This window comes from Brachypodium distachyon, chromosome 4, assembly GCF_000005505.3.
Source record: "Brachypodium distachyon strain Bd21 chromosome 4, Brachypodium_distachyon_v3.0, whole genome shotgun sequence".
NCBI classification, from domain to species: domain Eukaryota; kingdom Viridiplantae; phylum Streptophyta; class Magnoliopsida; order Poales; family Poaceae; genus Brachypodium; species Brachypodium distachyon.
The window spans coordinates 3,425,329-3,445,460 of NC_016134.3; the positions used below are offsets into that span (position 1 = coordinate 3,425,329).

General features: G+C 45.5%; 2 protein-coding genes and 1 long non-coding RNA gene across 8 annotated transcripts; 2 read left to right on the forward strand and 1 right to left on the reverse strand.

Moving 5' to 3' along the window:
• The first annotated feature begins 907 nt into the window (after window positions 1-907).
• On the forward strand, window positions 908-10,234 carry LOC100843826. Of its 4 annotated transcripts, none has more exons than XM_014902782.2 (3): window positions 908-2,416; window positions 3,575-3,813; window positions 9,888-10,234. In XM_014902782.2, exons 1-3 carry the CDS (start codon window positions 1,069-1,071, stop codon window positions 10,020-10,022), a joined length of 1,722 nt encoding a protein of 573 aa, XP_014758268.2. In that variant the 5' UTR covers window positions 908-1,068; the 3' UTR covers window positions 10,023-10,234. The 4 variants fall into 4 exon arrangements, with proteins under 4 accessions (XP_014758268.2, XP_014758269.1, XP_014758271.1 ...); XM_014902783.2 differs by having other exon boundaries at window positions 3,575-3,759; window positions 9,834-10,234; XM_014902785.2 differs by lacking the exon at window positions 3,575-3,813 and adding an exon at window positions 7,180-8,527 and having other exon boundaries at window positions 911-1,068; window positions 9,685-10,234.
• LOC112272413 lies at window positions 4,523-5,214 on the forward strand. The gene is made up of 2 exons (XR_002966178.1): window positions 4,523-4,750; window positions 4,982-5,214. It is a non-coding gene; the product is annotated as an uncharacterized LOC112272413 (long non-coding RNA).
• On the reverse strand, window positions 5,474-18,335 carry LOC100828945. Of its 3 annotated transcripts, none has more exons than XM_014902779.2 (7): window positions 17,537-18,335; window positions 17,320-17,454; window positions 15,853-16,948; window positions 15,584-15,711; window positions 15,388-15,499; window positions 14,007-14,148; window positions 5,474-5,692 (listed from the first exon to the last, which is right to left on the reverse strand). In XM_014902779.2, exons 1-5 carry the CDS (start codon window positions 18,184-18,186, stop codon window positions 15,445-15,447), a joined length of 2,064 nt encoding a protein of 687 aa, XP_014758265.1. In that variant the 5' UTR covers window positions 18,187-18,335; the 3' UTR covers window positions 5,474-5,692; window positions 14,007-14,148; window positions 15,388-15,444. The 3 variants fall into 3 exon arrangements, with proteins under 3 accessions (XP_014758265.1, XP_024318874.1, XP_014758266.1); XM_024463106.1 differs by having other exon boundaries at window positions 5,474-5,743; XM_014902780.2 differs by lacking the exon at window positions 5,474-5,692 and adding an exon at window positions 10,007-10,550.
• Between the last annotated feature and the right edge of the window lie 1,797 nt (window positions 18,336-20,132).

A 20,132-nucleotide genomic window follows, 5' to 3' on the forward strand; every position in this document is an offset into this window, starting at 1 on the left:
TCTGGGCCTCGAAGAAAAAATATTTCATTCTCAACAGGTATGTTGCAGTGAAGCTAAATTTTTCTCGTTACTCTGAATGTGTCCTTCGTTCTTCCCACATTTAGCAAAAAGAAGCTAAAGAAGGTACTTTTATTTGTAGGCATCCGTTACTCCATGACTTTCGGGTGTAAGCTGTGATTTACGCTGAAAATGCACCTACGTGGTTTCAGATCTTGGTCCAACATATAAAGACTATTCTGCCAGGACTGAAGTCATGCATAAGTTCTCAATTGGAAGTTCTTGCTCCACGACGGCATTGATTGGGAGGGGATTCTTGTGCGTTGGTGTGCAGAGGAGGGGGATGGACACTAGCATTTCCTTCAATCTGAGTCCGATTCTGGTGAAACAATATGCACCATCATCTCTTGCAACCACCGCCGTTATTTCACCATGGTAAGCATACACAAGTTACCCTTTCTAGACAAATTTTGTACGAGGGAGTACTAGAGCTCTCTTTCTCTCCCGTGAGTTCTCCTCTCTCCGGCAAGAACAAACAGCAAGCAAACTGCAGAACGAAACTTAGATGTCGTTCCTGGCCTTTTACTGCAGTATATATAGGCTCAAAACTGAGCAAATCTAACACTAACATCACCCGAGATGAAAAAGTGAATACGACTAGACTACACACTAAACTGTATACTGACATGCGGACCCAGTCCCACCGGTCATTGACTCCTGGTCGGCTCTGCTCCTCGATGAACGCTTCCTCAGGTCAGCCCCTGCACAGGCCATCGGGTACCACGACACATACAATGGATGGGTCTTGGGCACATACCGTAGATGGGTCTTGGGCTCTTGGCAAACTGCCCTGAGGGCCACCGAGGCCAGAGCAGGGGCCCGACCAATTTTCCTAGCCACCCCCCGCCTGTGGCCCATTTTCTCTCCTCAGTCCCCAATCCTCACTTTCGCTCTCCATAGGGGGGAACCCGGCCGGACTGCCGGCGCAAATCCGATCTCGATTCCAGTTCCGATTCCTTCCAAACCCCCCCACAAAAATCAAATCGAGTCTAGGCTGTAGAGGAACTTGAGATGAAGGATCTCAAGTTCCGATTCCTTCCGCCGCATTACGACTCCGGCGACGCAAGGCCATGCTTTTCGCTGCTAGAAAAGCACGCCTACCTCGTCCGCCGCCAAAACGCCACAACCGCCGCCTGCGACCTCGACAGCGGACGGATCCAGGCCACCTTCTGCGCCGCCCACCCGCCACGCGCATCCTACTTGTGCATCCATGCCACCGGCTTGGGTCGCACTAAGCTCCGCGCCGAGCCCCAGATCTTGGCCACGGAGGGGCCCCTCGCCGTCATCCGCGTCGTCGTCAACCGTCGCAAGTCGTTCGTGGAGGTGGAGTACTTCGTCTACCACGCCGGCAGCAGCTCCTCCGAGGGACGCCGGCCGCCGTCGCTCAAGCGCATCCCGAACCCCGCACCCTACTTTTTCTTCAACGAAAATACGGTTGCCATCGTGCGCCACTGCCCTCGTCAAGCCAGCACCCGGCGTCGCCCCGGCGGCCTCAGTGCCTGCGCCCTGCGCCCCAACCGACGAGACAGCAAGGAGGAGGAGGATCATGACTGCGGCGACTGCAACTACATCATCGCGGCACTCCGCAACGACGGGTCCAACACCAGGGCACCCTACCAGCTCTGCCGGTACCACTCCAAGACTGAAACTTGGAGCCCTCCCGAGCCAATGGAAACCGAGTGGGAGCACGGACCTTACCCTTCCGGTTCCGCCTGCAAGGCCATTACCATCGGAGGAGAGCAAGGCACAGTGGCCTGGGTCGATCTCAACAAGGGCGTCAGGGGTATCATCTTTTGCGACGTGCTCACAATAACAGACAGCAGCCCCCGGCCTCCGGTGCTTCGCTGCCTCGACATGCCGCCGAAAATCAAGACTTTCAGTGGACGTTCATATTATGTCCGGGAGATTGACCTCGTCGACGGCTTCATCGTCTACATCGAGTTGCAGATACGTGACCTTGCGCCAGACACACCTACAGATGAATATGTTTGGATGGCCAGCACATGCAAATTCAAGATCGACTCATCTTTGCCGTTTTCATCTATCCAATGGCAGCGGGGATGCAAGTTAGGCTCCTCTGAGGTCAACAAATCCATGCGTGATAAGCTTAAACTTCGTGATGCCGAAACAATCTGCAAGATAGGCCTGCCCGTCCTGAGCCTTCATGAGGATGGCATTGTTTACATCCTCACCACCCTTTTCCGCGAGAAGAGGCACACCAAGTCATGGGTGCTTGCCATTGACATGAAAAAGAAGATGGTGCAGGAGCTGGACGAGTTCGAGAACAACCGAAAAGTCTACTTATTCGGGGGCTTCTTGATTCCAACTAGGATCACCAAATATCTCCAACTTGATCCAGGTAATTCAAAGTCCCTGTTGCCTAACCAGCTGTCGTTAGGAACTGGTATTGTTTATTCTTGGGGTTTAATTTCAGATTTTAAACGAGGACCCACCGGGGAAGGTCCTGATTGAGCTAGAGTTCACTTATAGTCTCTACATTGTTATTATACCTTTTCTTTCTTCTCCATAGGGATAGGTAAAGTAAGGGTTACTAGTTAGAAGCCCGTGCGTTGCTACGGAACAAAAAAAAGTTCAACAGACAATAAATATGGTCCTACGTATAAACAAAATCATTTAGTCCCTCTAGTCTGATCAAGATTACCATCTCCTTACTAAGCTTCTAATTTTTTTTAAATTTCCTATATGTACGTAGCACTGTTTCGATAGTTGTGTAATGACTGATGAAATGGACAAAACCCAAACTGCTATTCGGGGCCTATATTCTTGGGATGGTTTACACTTAATAGTGGCACCTACATATATATACTCAAAAGTGTTACATCTATGCTACTATTATATTGTTAGCCCCCATCTTTGTATTAAACTTTTAAATCTCCTTCCTGATATATACTTGGCCCTACCTTTGATCTAGTTAATCATATGATGGCATCCTATCCTAAAAATCCAGATTTTCTCCAAAGTATTATGTAAATCAGGTAACAGAGGTAAAGAATCTGAAACTGAACAAGGACCAATTTATAATAAACTGATGTTCCCCTTTTCCCCTCCCAACATTTCTTCACAACCATGCATCAGATCAGCACAGAAGTAAATCAGTAATCATTTTTATTCAAAAAATTTGTGCCATGCCGTACAACATTTCACCTAATTGGTTGGGATGTCTTAAACTGATTAGAGATGGATTTTGGTCACCTAAGCTCCCTGAATTTTCCTTTTTGATGCCATGAAGTACAAGGTTTCACCTGATTGGCTGGGGATGTCTTAAACTGATTGGAGATGGATTTTGGTCGCCTAAGCTCCCTGAAATTTCTCCCCTTGGGATCTGGTAGTCTAAACAATAACCTAGGTCCTTGCAAATTTCTCCCCTTGGGATTTTGGTCTTCTAGGTTCCATAGGGATAGGCAGAGTAAGGGTTATTTGGGGCTGCCTGCTACGGACTAGTTGTTTAGGAATCATTTTCTTTTGCTAAACTAAAGACATGTTTTTTGTACTGTAGATACAACAAAGCAAAACCACAAGCGACAAAAGATGATGCTGCAACGACACTCGTGCGTGGACCTGCCCGGAGTCTCCATTGAGTCCCATTCAGATATGGAGTTAGATGATGATGAGGAGGAGGAAGAAGAAGAGGAGGAAGACAATGAGCCATCCCTGCCAGAGCCAGAAGCACAAACCCCAGAGGAGCTAGCACTTGAATTGGCATGCAAGCCGTGGCTTCTTAACTTAGAGGAGTTGGTACTGGAGAAGTCAGGCAAGTCGTGGAACGAGATACTCCAAAGCCGAGGCAGTGCAGTTCCCGTTTCGGAGGGAGAAGTGGAGGACGTGGAGGAGGCGAGCAAGAAGCCACGGACATATGATTGGATTGTCTGATGCCTTTTGGCTGCTTGACATTTGTGCACACTTAGATTATCCTGTGTCTTTTGTTTAGTAAGAGTATGCTAACGGATTCACTTGGGTGTCGCTTAAGATTAATGTTAGCTATGGGGTCTCATCACTAGCACCTGTTTTGAACTCTGCGTGTCATCTGCTTGTCAGTTGTTCGTGCTTTGTCATTGCTCAAACCTGGTGGATTAGGTTTTATTCAGCCTTGTTCATTTCCTGAAATTATGACCAACTCATTAAGCCTGAAATTTAATCCTTTGTTTGTGCAGAATTTTCTGCTGCAATCAAGATATTCGATAGAAAATAAACATACTACCCGCATGATTGTTACTGTTGTGCTATTCTGATAACTAGTGGCTGGGGCGCGCCTCCTAGGGCGGTACTGAGTGCACTGACAACACTTTTCAGAAAACTCTCCGCGAATAGAAGGATCAACCATCTTTGACAGAGAATCAAAGTCATGAAGCTGACAATCGGCCCATCTAACAAAATGTTGCTCAACACGCGGGCGAGAACTGCATATTTCAACAAAAATGTAGGCACATGAGGAAGTACATTCACATTTTTGTGAAGATGTGTGATCTAAAACAGTTACAGAGAAGGTCCTGATTAAGCACTGCGAATTACATCGAATCACTCACCTGTCATATGGTTTACGGCCAGCGAGAAGTTCTAGCATTACCACAACCAAAACGGTGAACATCACTTCGATACGGTGGAACGGTTTTGGTGTGCCTCTGTTGGAAGGAACGACCAACAAAACAAAGGAATGTTGAGGACTCTTGCCCAGGTTTGATTTCTGCTCATTCTTACAGTTTAGTTTCTCCACATCTTTTAGGATTCTTGCCTAGGTTTGATGATACCATGGAAATTTTGGCCGACTAAATTTTATTTTTAGCCGTGCACAAACTATTTCATGTAATTTTTGTGCACAAAATGGATATTCGGAGAAAATGATTATTCTTCTTTTTACTAATCACCCCTGTTTGATCATAGCTTAACGAATTTCCCTTTTTTGTAGAAGTATAGCCAGCTACAAAATGCTGATGCAAATGATATCCATGGACCTTCACAAGCTCGTCCTATATTTTATTTTTCAAGTTTGTAATTGTTTTCATTTTGGAAAAAGTTCATCTTTGGCCGAAATGCCAAACAGACTCAACTTTCAGAATGTCCCAATCTGGCCCCTCAACTTTCCGTTTGCTCTGCAATCAACTAAATTATGCAATGGTGCAATCGAACATATTTGAGCCATCCGATGTGCATCCTCTGGCAATGACTCACGCACGGAGCTCCCACCTTTTTTTTTTGCAGGTGAAGCTCCCACCTCTGGTTGGATACATCTTTGCAAACACCACCCCGCGATCAGCCTTCATTTTTCAAAAACGCCCCTGGAAACAATGACCTCCCCCGATCTTCTTCTCTCAATAGATGGATCTCAGTTTTGGCGATCCTCGCTGCTATTGCTGCCGGCCGGCCAGCCACAAGTTTCCCGGAAATAATCCCCATATCAGAACGAGAACACATGGAGTACTCGTTCATATTGTTCGAATGAACGCGTTCATTTTCAATGTCCATTGGAAGTTGAGCATCCCCACCACTAGGTCCACTACTAATCAAAAACATTTCTCAACAAGTGAACCGACAGGGCCATAACCTTGCTGAAATGTCTCTAACAAACCACCATTCTATCTGATTCCTACTCAGATCGAGTACTTGTGATTGTGACCACCTGGGATGAATGAAACATAAAGGAAGCCAACAAGACACCGATTAGCTCTATCTGTAGAAAAGGAATGTTTCGTATAAGCTATATATCTTGAGGAATATGGAATGCCCAAAATAAATGCCACGAACCTTGTTGACTTTATTTTATTTTTACATAATGGAAAAGGATTCATTACCATAGTTTCCAACTTTCCATAAGAAACAAGCACTGCTAAATGCTGATTAACATGTCAGTACTAACACGCTGTGGTAAATGCAGTTGTCGTAGCCCAACTTCAACACTATATACTAATAACACATAATAATAGTATAGTCTGTGCCCAGAGCTAGTTGAGGGAGGGATTGTCAGCCTGCAATATGCAGATGATACTTTTTTTCCCAGAATGAATTCGCCCGACACGACGAATCCCGCCCCCCATGTCTTTCTTTCTCATTGAATGAACCACTGCATGGGACGCCCTATGCCTATGAATTCAATGATTTAAGGGCCCTGGGGGGAAACTTCGGAAAGAAAGCCTACTGGTTGGTCTGGTTGTCCCCCCGACGGTGCCCGGGCGGTCCTCGGTTCAATCTTGCCGATTCTACCTAGACATGGCTCAAAACGAAAGGGTAAGGCCAAGTGTTCTTAAAACAAAACTCTCGGTGCACACTCCGGAGCACGGTCTTCTGCTTTTTGTGGCAGATGGCACTAGGAAAGCCACCAACCTTAAGTGGATCCTCACCTGTTTTGAGCAGTCATCGGGGACGAGAATAAACTATCACAAGAGTGAGCTCATTGCAGTTGGCATGGAAGATGTAGAGATTAGACCTTTTATTGACATTTTCTAATGTGCAGAGGGGCATTTCCCCGGTAAGTATTTGGGGATTCCCTTGCACTTTGAGAGCTTAAAAAGAGCTGACTTGCAATCTGTGGTAGACAAATTGATGAATATGATTGCTGGCTGAAGGGGGAAATTGTTGTCAAGTGGGGGTAGACTTGCTTTGATCAAAACTGAACAAATCCAACGTGCAACATGATATGAATCCGTATCTAACACTAACATCACCCGAGATGAAAAATCAAACTCGGTTTACGACCTAGTGAATACGACTAGACTACAAACTAAACTGTATACTGACATGCGGACCCAGCCCCACCGGTCAGTGACTCGCTGGTCGGCTCTGCTCCTCGATGAACACTTCCTCAGGTCAGCCCCTGCACAGGCCATCGGGTACCGCGACACATACGATGGATGGGTCTTGGGCACATACGGTAGATGGGTCTTGGGCTCTTGGCAAACTGCCCTGAGGGCCACCGAGCCCAGAGCAGGGGCCCGACCAATTTTCCTAGCCACCCCCCGCCTGTGGCCCATTTTCTCTCCTCAGTCCCCAATCCTCACTTTCGCTCTCCATAGGGGGGAACCCGGCCGGACTGCCGGCGCAAATCCGATCTCGATTCCAGTTCCGATTCCACAAAAATCAAATCGAGTCTAGGCTGTAGAGGAACTTGAGATGAAGGATCTCAAGTTCCGATTCCTTCCGCCGCATTACGACTCCGGCGACGCAAGGCCATGCTTTTCGCTGCTAGAAAAGCACGCCTACCTCGTCCGCCGCCAAAACGCCACAACCGCCGCCCTCGACCTCGACAGCGGACGGATCCAGGCCACCTTCTGCGCCGCCCACCCGCCACGCGCATCCTACTTGTGCATCCATGCCACCGGCTTGGGTCGCACTAAGCTCCGCGCCGAGCCCCAGATCTTGGCCACGGAGGGGGCCCTCGCCGTCATCCGCGTCGTCGTCAACCGTCGCAAGTCGTTCGTGGAGGTGGAGTACTTCGTCTACCACGCCGGCAGCAGCTCCTCCGAGGGACGCCGGCCGCCGTCGCTCAAGCGCATCCCGAACCCCGCACCCTACTTTTTCTTCAACGAAAATACGGTTGCCATCGTGCGCCACTGCCCTCGTCAAGCCAGCACCCGGCGTCGCCCCGGCGGCCTCAGTGCCTGCGCCCTGCGCCCCAACCGACGAGACAGCAAGGAGGAGGAGGATCATGACTGCGGCGACTGCAACTACATCATCGCGGCACTCCGCAACGACGATTCCAACACCAGGGCACCCTACCAGCTCTGCCGGTACCACTCCAAGACTGAAACTTGGAGCCCTCCCGAGCCAATGGAAACCGAGTGGGAGCACGGACCTTACCCTTCCGGTTCCTCCTGCAAGGCCATTACCATCGGAGGAGAGCAAGGCACAGTGGCCTGGGTCGCTCTGAACAAGGGCGGCAGGGGTATCATCTTTTGCGACGTGCTCACAATAACAGACAGCAGCCCCCGGCCTCCGGTGCTTCGCTGCCTCGACATGCCGCCGAAAATCAAAACTTTCAGTGGACGTTCATATTATGTCCGGGAGATTGACCTCGTCGACGGCTTCATCGTCTACATCGAGTTGCAGATACGTGACCTTGCGCCAGACACACCTACAGATGAATATGTTTGGATGGCCAGCACATGGAAATTCAAGATCGACTCATCTTTGCCGTTTTCATCTATCCAATGGCAGCGGGGATGCAAGTTAGGCTCCTCTGAGATCAACAAATCCATGCGTGATAAGCTTAAACTTCGTGATGCCGAAACAATCTGCAAGATAGGCCTGCCCGTCCTGAGCCTTCATGAGGATGGCATTGTTTACATCCTCACCACCCTTTTCCGCGAGAAGAGGCACACCAAGTCATGGGTGCTTGCCATTGACATGAAAAAGAAGATGGTGCAGGAGCTGGACGAGTTCGAGAACAACCGAAAAGTCTACTTATTCGGGGGCTTCTTGATTCCAACTAGGATCACCAAATATCTCCAACTTGATCCAGGTAATTCAAAGTCCCTGTTGCCTAACCAGCTGTCGTTAGGAACTGGTATTGTTTATTCTTGGGGTTTAATTTCAGATTTTAAACGAGGACCCACCGGGGAAGGTCCTGATTGAGCTAGAGTTCACTTATAGTCTCTACATTGTTATTATACCTTTTCTTTCTTCTCCATAGGGATAGGTAAAGTAAGGGTTACTAGTTAGAAGCCCGTGCGTTGCTACGGAACAAAAAAAGTTCAACAGACAATAAATATGGTCCTACGTATAAACAAAATCATTTAGTCCCTCTAGTCTGATCAAGATTACCATCTCCTTACTAAGCTTCTAATTTTTTTTAAATTTCCTATATGTACGTAGCACTGTTTCGATAGTTGTGTAATGACTGATGAAATGGACAAAACCCAAACTGCTATTCGGGGCCTATATTCTTGGGATGGTTTACACTTAATAGTGGCACCTACATATATATACTCAAAAGTGTTACATCTATGCTACTATTATATTGTTAGCCCCCATCTTTGTATTTCACTTTTAAATCTCCTTCCTGATATATACTTGGCCCTACCTTTGATCTAGTTCATCCTATGATGGCATCCTATCCTAAAAATCCAGATTTTCTCCAAAGTATTATGTAAATCCGGTAACAGAGGTAAAGAATCTGAAACTGAATAACGACCAATTTATAATAAACTGATGTTCCCCTTTTCCCCTCCCAACATTTCTTCACAGCCATGCATCAGATCAGCACAGAAGTAAATCAGTAATCATTTTTATTCAAAAAAATTGTGCCATGCCGTACAACATTTCACCTAATTGGTTGGGATGTCTTAAACTGATTAGAGATGGATTTTGGTCACCTAAGCTCCCTGAATTTTCTTTTTTGATGCCATGAAGTACAAGGTTTCACCTGATTGGCTGGGGATGTCTTAAACTGATTGGAGATGGATTTTGGTCGCCTAAGCTCCCTGAAATTTCTCCCCTTGGGATCTGGTAGTCTAAACAATAACCTAGGTCCTTGCAAATTTCTCCCCTTGGGATTTTGGTCTTCTAGGTTCCATAGGGATAGGCAAAGTAAGGGTTATTTGGGGCTGCCTGCTACGGACTAGTTGTTTAGGAATCATTTTCTTTTGCTAAACTAAAGACATGTTTTTTGTACTGTAGATACAACAAAGCAAAACCACAAGCGACAAAAGATGATGCTGCAACGACACTCGTGCGTGGACCTGCCCGGAGTCGCCATTGAGTCCCATTCAGATATGGAGTTAGATGATGATGAGGAGGAGGAAGAAGAAGAGGAGGAAGACAATGAGGAGCTAGCACTGGAATTGGCATGCAAGCCGTGGCTTCTTAACTTAGAGGAGTTGGTACTGGAGAAGTCAGGCAAGTCGTGGAACGAGATACTCCAAAGCCGAGGCAGTGCAGTTCCCGTTTCGGAGGGAGAAGTGGAGGACGTGGAGGAGGCGAGCAAGAAGCCACGGACATATGATTGGACTATCTGATGCCTTTTGGCTGCTTGACATTTGTGCACACTTAGATTATCCTGTGTCTTTTGTTTAGCAAGATGCTAACGGATTCACTTGGGTGTCGCTTAAGATTAATGTTAGCTATGGGGTCTCATCACTAGCACCTGTTTTGAACTCTGCGTGTCATCTGCTTGTCAGTTGTTCGTGCTTTGTCATTGCTCAAACCTGGTGGATTAGGTTTTATTCAACCTTGTTCATTCCCTAAAATTATGACCAACTCATTAAGCCTGAAATTTAATCCTTTGTTTGTGCAGAGTTTTCTGCTGCAATCAAGATATTCGATAGAAAATAAACATACTACCCGCATGATTGTTACTGTTGTGCTATTCTGATAACTAGTTGCTGGGGCGCGCCTCCTAGGGCGGTACTGAGTGCACTGACAACACTTTCTTTTCAGAAAACTCTCCGCGAATAGAAGGATCAACCATCTTTGACAGAGAATCAAAGTCATGAAGCTGACAATCGGCCCATCTCACAAAATGTTGCTCAACACGCGGGCGAGAACTGCATATTTCAACAAAAATGTAGGCACATGAGGAAGTACATTCACATTTTTGTGAAGATGTGTGATCTAAAACAGTTACAGAGAAGGTCCTGACTAAGCACTGCGAATTACATCGAATCACTCACCTGTCATATGGTTTACGGCCAGCGAGAAGTTCTAGCATTACCACAACCAAAACTGTGAACATCACTTCAATACGGTGGAACGGTTTTGGTGTGGTTCTGTTGGAAGGAACGAGCAACAAAACAAAGGAATGTTGAGGACTCTTGCCCAGGTTTGATTTCTGCTCATTCTTACAGTTTAGTTTCTCCACATCTTTTAGGATTCTTGCCTAGGTTTGATGATACCATGAAAATTTTGGCCGACTAAATTTTATTTTTAGCCGTGCACAAACTATTTCATGTAATTTTTGTGCACAAAATGGATATTGGGAGAAAATGATTATTCTTCCTTTTACTAATCACCCCTGTTTGATCATAGATTAACGAATTTCCCTTTTTTGTAGACGTATAGCCAGCTACAAAATGCTGATGCAAATGATATCCATGGACCTTCACAAGCTCGTCCTATATTTTATTTATCAAGTTTGTAATTGTTTTCATTCTAGAAAAAGTTCATCTTTGGCCGAAATGCCAAACAGACTCAACTTTCAGAATGTCCCAATCTGGCGCCTCAACTTTCCGTTTGCTCTGCAATCAACTAAATTATGCAATGGTGCAATCAAACATATTTGAGCCATCCGATGTGCATCCTCTGGCAATGACTCACGCACGGAGCTCCCACCTTTTTTTTTTGCAGGTGAAGCTCCCACCTCTGGTTGGATACATCTTTGCAAACACCACCCCGCGATCAGCCTTCATTTTTCTAAAACGCCCCTGGAAACAACGACCTCCCCCGATCTTCTTCTCTCAATAGATGGATCTCGAGAACACATGGAGTACTCGTTCATATTGTTCGAATGAACGCGTTCATTTTCAATGTCCATTGGAAGTTGAGCTTCACACTAAGAGCATGTACAGTGCGACGCTTATAAGCCGACACTAGGATCAAAATGCTGCCCAACTTGCAGTTTTCTACTCCAATCGATGCTAAACCCCATGTAAGTATTTGGGGATTCCCTTGCACTTTGAGAGCTTAAAAAGAGCTGACTTGCAACCTGTGGTAGACAAATTGATGAATAGGATTGCTGGCTGGAGGGGGAAATTGTTGTCAAGTGGGGGTAGACTTGCTTTGATCAAAGCATGCTTAGCTTCTGTATATTTGCTTTCCTTTTGAAATTCTCTAAGTGGGCTTTGGAGATTATTAACTCCCAAATGGTAAACTGCATGTTCAATGATTGTGATGGGCACCACAAGGTCCATTTAGCCAATTGGCAGTCCCTGTGCCTAAGGAAGGAGTTTGGAGGTTTAGGAGTGCCAAATGTACAGGACCTAAATATCTGTTTGATAGGTTCCTGGATGAAGAGGATTTTGCAGCACGAGGACCGCTTGTGGAAACAAGTAGTTGATGCCAAGTATAAAATACATGATCCTAATGTTTTCTGTTGTAAGGAGGGTAACACTTCTTATTTCTGGAAAGTTGTTATTAAGTATGGTTTTAGATGGAATGTTGGTAAGGGCAATAGGATTCGTTTCTGGGAGGCCACATGGTTTGGTACTGCTCCTTTGGGACCTCTACTCTATTTTGAATGAACAAAATGTGACTATTAGAGAGGCTTGGGATGGGACCCAACTTAGATGCACCTTTAGAAGAACCTTCACCGAGCTTATGTTGCAGCAGTGGAGTGAGTTAGAAGTGATAGCTGCTAGCATCACTTTTAGTGATGAGCAGGACTCTGATCTGGAAATATGAGAGCAATGGAGTGTACTCCTCAAGCTCTTTGTACAAGATAGTTAACAATAGGGGAGTTCTTCCTGTTTTCTTGCCAGTAATGTGAAAGATAGTGGTTCCTCCCAGAATTCATATTTTTCTTTGGCTGCTGGCCAAAACAAATTAATGACTAGGGATAATATGGAAAAGGGAAAAATGAAGAAACCCTTAGAATGTGCCTTCTGCTCTGAGCAGGAATCAGTGAGACGTCTGTTTTTTGATTGTGTGGTAGCTAAGCACATGTGGTTTGATGTGGCTTTGCTGTTTCAAATATCTATACATGACTTTGAATCTTTAGCTAGACACTGGATTAGACATAAGACGATGGCTGTGTTTAATTTGGTGCCAGCTGCAGTCCTGTGGGGACTGTGGAAATGCTGCAATGACATTGTCTTTAACAATGTTTTGTGGATTAACATTAAACATGTATGGGGGCATGTGCTCAGAAATATCAAAGGCTGGATGACCCTACTCGCTGAACCTGCATGGGAGCAACTGGCCCTGGAGCTTGCAAAGATCCTGGAGCTCATACGGCGGCCTTTGCTGCTGCAATAGAGGGGGACTGGCTTTGATTGGTGCTCTCTACTGAGACCACGAGGGTTAACATGGCGGCGCCTGGGCCAGATGGTGATGCGGTGCTCTTGGAGACAGAACACCCAATCTACTTGCTGTGATGTTTGGCAAATTTGCCTGTGAGCTGGTGATGAAGATCCCGGGAGTTGTCCTGATCCTGATGTAGTTGTAGTTGTTTTAATCTGTAAGATCCGGCAGCTGTTTACCTGGCCTGGAAAAGACTTCCGTTTGGTTGTCTTTTTTTAGCTCCTGTAGTTTCGTTTATTCGAACTGTTACAGACTTCTATAAACCTGGAGGCGAGGGCTTCGTCTATTAATAGATGGGGCTGGGGAGAGTCTCCCTGTGTTTCTAAAAACAATAGGATAGACGTATAGTGATTGATTGGTTGACCAGAAGAGTTAGCATCCAATGCTATAATAGCACTGCTGAGATTTTAAAGTACCGTAGTCATGTTTTTACAAAATATAATGATCAAATTAAAACCGGAAGACCATTCGATGTCCAAAATGACATGCTTTTGGACCCAAATTGTTTACTCCTTCCTATAGGAATTCTCAGTTGTTATTGGTGATATGCTCCTTCCTATTCTCCTTTTATTTTTCTAAACAGATTTAAACAATTTCTGGAGACGCATGCAAGCGCAAGGTGTCCACGCGTCGCGCTTGGGTATCACTCCATCAGAAGGCATTTTCTAATACTCAAGTTCATACATGGTATAATTTTTGTGGTACCGTAACAATGCGCAAGGCCTTCACTAGTTTTTAAACATAATCTCAAAATTTCTTACAGCAATGAACGGGCATGACATACTACTCGCTTTTAACATGCTAATTTACTAGGACATTTGACATCAAGCACCTAGGACTTCAGGTTTTCTAATTGTCGGGGGCAGAGAATATCAGTAGGGCAAAGCGGAGTTGAGCGCATGATTACAGGATCATTAATAGGTGATTCCATAGTCCACGTACATAGCTATAAGAATGTAATAAAATGATTGCAAATACATGCGCACCTCAATTATGCCTCGCTCTCGTCCAGTGGGCAAGACGCAATCAGGAAATAGATAGAGAGTTTAATCCGATAGCTTCAACTATGTCCCTCTGTAGAGAAAAAACTGGGAGAGCGATGACATCCTGTCTACAATCATGACCAACCTGTGATAGCAGAGAAGATTGTTTGTTAACTAATAAGCTAAGCTAGTGGAAGATAGAAAATTGACAGAAAGAAACGATGAACATATAGGCCAAAGGATGAATTACTATATTATCCAAAGGATGATAGATAACACATTTTTAAGATTTATTAATGAATTCAACTTCAGACATAAATAATTTTGCCACACTATGATTAGCTAGTCGTGGCATAAATTATTATGATACGTTGCCATTTTACATATAGGCCACATGTTAAAAACATGGTGGAAAGATGGTAAACTCTTAAACTTTACCAACTACCATGTGTCTGTGTCAAATGAATGACTAGAATCTAGCGCAAGTAAATCAAAGTGAGAACAACCCGTGTCTGCAGCAGCACAGAATTGTTGCCATGCATCAAAAGTAAGAATGACCCCAAGCCTCTGCCATCGTCATCTTTTGAAAATATTAACAGTATAGTCCTGATGCTCCTTGTAGTAGGACTTAACAACTTTATATCATTGATGAAATTAACAAAAATACAGCAAGCTTTAGTGAAACAGCACAGACCTACTATGACTAAGTTGCAGTATAAGACGATAACGCTGTTTTCTTTACTGAAAAGCATCAAACTGGAAGGGCCACTGACAAAACATATATAACTTTGTGTTCAAACGCAACATGCTTACTGCAGGTCTGAAATAATATATACTTCTTCATATACACAATGATATTACAAACTTAATTGTTCGATCTAGTTATCAACAGCAGTAACTGCATGAATGATGTTAGTAATTAATTGTCCTGAAGAGCTATATAATTATTGTCTTAGATAATATTGCAGCACAAAGAAGGAGGGGAAACTTGAGCATGATTCATAAGCAAAGCACAAGCCCTGGATAAAAAACAATTGAGGTATAATATCAAACACATAACCCGAGTTGCACTTTGTTAATCTGGCTGCCTCTCCCAAGCTTATGATATTTTGGTGCACCAACCTTTACAAAGTACTCCCTCCGTCCCATAATTCTTGTCGAAATCTTACATGTATCTAGACGCTTTTTAGGAATAGATACATCCATTTTTGGACAAATTCGAGACAAGAATTATGGAACGGAGGGGGTACATTTTTAGGATAAAGATAAAACAGTACTTCTTTGCATTGGATAATGCGGCATCATAATTTAAATCCTATAAGACAAGGAATCGAGCGAGCAAAATTACACGCTCTAAAGTCACAAATTAAAGATAAAAGAGTACCTGTTTGCGTTGGAACCTTTACTAAGAAGGACTGGAAGTCATCATAATATTAAAATGTTAGTTAAAAATCACAGTACGAGTGGCGACGTAGATCTTCCATTCTCTTTGAAACCTGCAATTGAAACTAAGTTTAGGTAAACAAACATAAATATAGATATTCTAGAGTAAATAATAAAATTCTGAGCAATTGTCTTACTCGTCAACATTGATCTTCTTATGCTTAAACATCAACTTTATCATTCGAGGCAACCGATTTTCGTCTTGCACCGCCGCTAACATTGCCAATTCTAACTTGAATTGCTTCAAACTCTGTTTTTGGTTCAACTACAAGGTATATAAGCATAGTGGCGAAGTTAGAGAACTAGGTCATTGGTTCGATATAGCAGCTCCGCCACTGTACAAGCATATAAATATATTTTTATGCATAAATTGATGCTGCTGAATATAATCATCTGATGAACTTACTTCTGTATGGTCCATGCCATGATGGATCACCATCCGGTGGTACTTATTTGCATCTCTAACATTGTTCAAAAAGGGTTGCGGCTTTTTGGGGTCCGAGGGGTCCACATCCAAACGGATACGGCCAAACCAAAAAACTTTATCCAACGCTTCATGTGTTTGGTTATTCCAATCTGGTGCCATAAAAACATCTGTCCATGGGGGTGGGGGCCCCATGGCCTGAGAATGCAGCACCGGATGGAAGGTATCGTAAAGAACTTTTCTCCAAGAATGCTCTCTATGAAGTTTCTGGTTCTTAATCTCGTAATACCACTCAACCTCCAGATTTGAACTGGCGAGATAGTGCATGAGGAAAGGGTGGTGAAGAACAGTAACAACCCATTCATCGTATTCCTCTTTGGTTGGAGGGACTTGGCCAGCTGCTGGGATTGAGTTAACTTGAGCTATGGAATTAACCTCCAGAGACATGTTTTCTATTTCGTCCACGAAGTTCTGGCAGAATACTGGTTTATAGATCTTGTTTAACTTTGCAGACCCCGGAGATGGGGGGTTGTGAAGAAATTGTTTTGGCGCCGAGAAATGACACACTGGAATGAGCTTATGTACGACTGCCAGCAAATCATTCAGCCCAGATGACATGTCATATGCTGAGGGAGGTTTGCATAACCTAAACTCAGTTAATGGGGTAATTTCCCAATGCTTGTTTACCTTCATGGAGTTGATGACTTCCCAGTCCTTAATTGACCACTCTCCGTTCCAGCAATGACCATTCTTATGGCTGTCCGTGAGATACTTGATGATAAAACTGTATGTGTGTCGTCCTTTTTCCTCCAGGTTGGCAACCTTCCACGTATAGGGCTTCACAATTGTACCTTGGTATTTGCCTACCAAGTTTACATCTATCATTTTACTGACCTTACTCTGCAAAAATGCATCCAATGGGCATATGCTTTGGGGCATCCCTTCCACTGCGAAAACCGTATCTTGGGCTAATTTCTCCCTCAGCTGTTGTTCGGTGTATCTTTTTTCTCTCAAATTAAGATCACTGAACGGTTGTAGGAAGAATCTTCTCACGGCTGACTTCAAATAAAGACCCAAACTGTCAAGGAACAAAGTAATTAGAGCTAATGTCAAATTAGGTAAAATTACATTGCAAAGAAGAGCATTCGGCTACATAAGAAAGAAACCACAGCTAAGCTCATATTAAGTAAAGAGCCAACATACTGCATTGACTTTTATCTCTTTAAGTAAAGAGCCAACATGCTGCATTGACTTTTATGTCTTTAAATTACATGATATCTCTTCAGTTTGTTCTGTGAGGATTGAATCCTCAGTTTCAACAGAAACTAAGGGTCATCCGATTCTTTCCAATCATTATAATGCAAAGGCCTATAACCATATTGTACTCTATTTCATACAAATTTACCTATTTACATGTTTTGCAAAGGGGTTTTGTTGCAAAAGAGTTACCTGTGACGTTGCTGACTGTTGCAGTTGCAGATGGTGTACGCCAGGCTCTTGTCGTTTCTTTTGAGGTCGACAAATTTTATCACCAGACGAAATGATCCGTATTTCCATAACTGTGAAGGCACATCGCAGCAGTATCTGAAATAAGAAAGTCAATTGGGATTGGAAATGGTAACTGATGACCAAAATTTGAATTAAATATAAGAATAGAGGAACTCACCTCTCCATGTAGCTCAGGAAGCCGTTAGCAGTTGGGAGATGTTGACTCGTTTGCGCTGTACTCAAATACGACGGCGGGCTGGAAGATGGAGGCGTTAAGAAGAGCGGTGGTGGCGAGGGCTGCGGTGAGGATGCCGGGCTTTGCACATGTCCAGCCGCGGGGATGGGGGTGGTGTTTGCTGGCGCTGCCGTTGAGGGCTGCGGTGGGGATGCCGGGCTTTGCACATGTCCAGCGGCGGGGATGGGGGTGGTGTTTGCTGGCGCTGCTGTTGAGGGCTGCGGTGGGGATGCCGGGCTTTGCACATGCCCAGTGGCGGGGGTGGGGGTGTTTGCTGGCGCTGCTGTTGATAAGATGAACCCCGGCGACCCCTGTCTTGGCGATGTGTTCAGAGCAGTGATAGTACAAGCAAACGAACCAAACATGACCTCAGAAACCGCGGAACTTGAAGTCGTCGCGGGAACCGCCGGCTCCAGCGCTGTGTCCCCGCCGACATTGGCAGCTTGCGGCGGCGTGCCGGTGTCCTCACCCTCACCCGGCGTCCCTCTCCCCCCACTCCCAGCGCCACGACCCGGCTGCGTCCCTCTCCCACCGCCACGCGAACCTCTGTTGCCTCTCCCCTTCGCCCTCTTGCTCCCTGCTCTCCCCTTCATCGTCGGATTCGTTGGCGCCGCCGCAGTGCGCGCTAGGGTTCACGCTCGCAATGATCGATGAGGACAACAAGGCCCGTGAGTGAAACTAGAAGCGGCAGCGTTTGTTGACCCCACAGGAGACTCCTGTCCTATGTACGTGGGGAGAGAGAGATGGGAACGAGGGGAGACAGTCTTTTTATTTATTTTGAGGGAATCCGGTCGCTGGGTCTCGAACAAGGCCGTACGTGCGAGGGGCTGCGTTGGAGGCCGACGGTCTTTTTCATTCGCAAGAAGTCCATGTTTCATCCCAAAATATATCTCACGGACACATAACCTACTCATTAGAAAACCGTTTATTTTTCATTCTAAAATCTTTAATACCGGATAAATCACCCCAGATAGCGGTTTTCGGGCTGACGTGACATATTTAGAATGGTTTTGCGTGTGATTATACAAAGTTGACAATTTTTGACCGCTGACGTGGCTGCCGCGTTGTAGTCGCCCCCCTTGATCTCCTCAACCTTCCAACTCCCGGTCACGGCACAAGCCCCGGTCCGTCCTCGTCGTCTCCGCCGACCAGAGAAGGCTTTCCCGGCCGTGATTCGCAGAGGAGCGTCGTCGTAGGAAGCCGTCAACGAGCTCCTCTTCTCCGCCGCGCGCAGGTCCCCTACAGCAGTGCCGCCTGTCACGCGCGTGTGTGCTGCGACCCTGCCGCCGTGTGTGCGGCCACGTGCGCCAGATCCCATCCGTCAGCCTGCGAGAGCTGCAAGCGCCAAGTCGCCCAGATATGCGTCGTCGTTGTTGATGTCGCTCAGTTCCGCACCCAGGAGATAGAGGCTGTCATCGCCGACGGCGACCAAGATAGCTCCGAAACTTGTATGTATGTGCTGATGAAGATCAACTAGGCCAAGTCAGCGGTAAAAAAAGTCAACTTTGCCTTAATCACGCGCTAAACCGCTTTAAATGTGCTATGTCAGCTCAAAAACCAGTGGAGTTATTTATTAGTATTAATTTCAGGTTAAAATCAAACGGTTTTCGGTTATGCGTTCGGAGTTCAAGAATCGGGCCGCTGGGCCTCGTTCTCTCAGACACTGTTTGAGCCTATGCGAGGGGGCAGCGCTGCTGTGTTTCTTTTAACCTAAATGCTTCAAAGTGCTACTTTCTGTCGTCGTCGGGTGCACACGTCTCAGAGCCGTCCGATGCATCGCGGGATCAGTCGACGGCGCGATACCGTAGCGCCTCTTTTCGGACAACCATTAGACGCAGCATTTTCAACATTTTTCCCCACCCTCTTTTCCCCTTTTTTCTCCCCCCGCACAGTGGTTCTTCTAGTGGCGATTTCGTTCGGCGGCCGCGAGCGGCGCCGCTCCGCTGGACTAGGATATTGGGAGAAAATGATTTTGGCCGACTAAATTTTATTTTTAGCCGTGCACAAACTATTTCATGTAATTTTTGTGCACAAAATGGATATTGGGAGAAAATGATTATTCTTCCTTTTACTAATCACCCCTGTTTGATCGTAGCTTAACGAATTTCCCTTTTTTGTAGACGTATAGCCAGCTACAAAATGCTGATGCAAATGATATCCATGGACCTTCACAAGCTCGTCCTATATTTTATTTATCAAGTTTGTAATTGTTTTCATTTTGGAAAAAGTTCATCTTTGGCCGAAATGCCAAACAGACTCAACTTTCAGAATGTCCCAATCTGGCCCCTCAACTTTCCGTTTGCTCTGCAATCAACTAAATTATGCAATGGTGCAATCAAACATATTTGAGCCATCCAATGTGCATCCTCTGGCAATGACTCACGCACGGAGCTCCCACCTTTTTTTTTTGCAGGTGAAGCTCCCACCTCTCGTTGGATACATCTTTGCAAACACCACCCCGCGATCAGCCTTCATTTTTCTAAAACGCCCCTGGAAACAACGACCTCCCCCGATCTTCTTCTCTCAATAGATGGATCTC

Coding starts and splice junctions, on each gene's coding strand:
- LOC100843826 (XM_014902782.2), top strand. CDS start 1,069: ATGAAGGATCTCAAGTTCCGATTCCTTCCGCCGCATTACGACTCCGGC. Junction 2,417..3,574: donor ATATCTCCAACTTGATCCAG/GTAATTCAAAGT, acceptor TTTGTACTGTAG/ATACAACAAAGCAAAACCAC. Junction 3,814..9,887: donor TTCTTAACTTAGAGGAGTTG/GTACTGGAGAAG, acceptor TTAGAGGAGTTG/GTACTGGAGAAGTCAGGCAA.
- LOC100828945 (XM_014902779.2), bottom strand. CDS start 18,186: ATGAAGGGGAGAGCAGGGAGCAAGAGGGCGAAGGGGAGAGGCAACAGA. Junction 16,949..17,319: donor AACAGTCAGCAACGTCACAG/GTAACTCTTTTG, acceptor GTTCCTTGACAG/TTTGGGTCTTTATTTGAAGT. Junction 15,500..15,583: donor AAGAAGATCAATGTTGACGA/GTAAGACAATTG, acceptor TTTCAATTGCAG/GTTTCAAAGAGAATGGAAGA.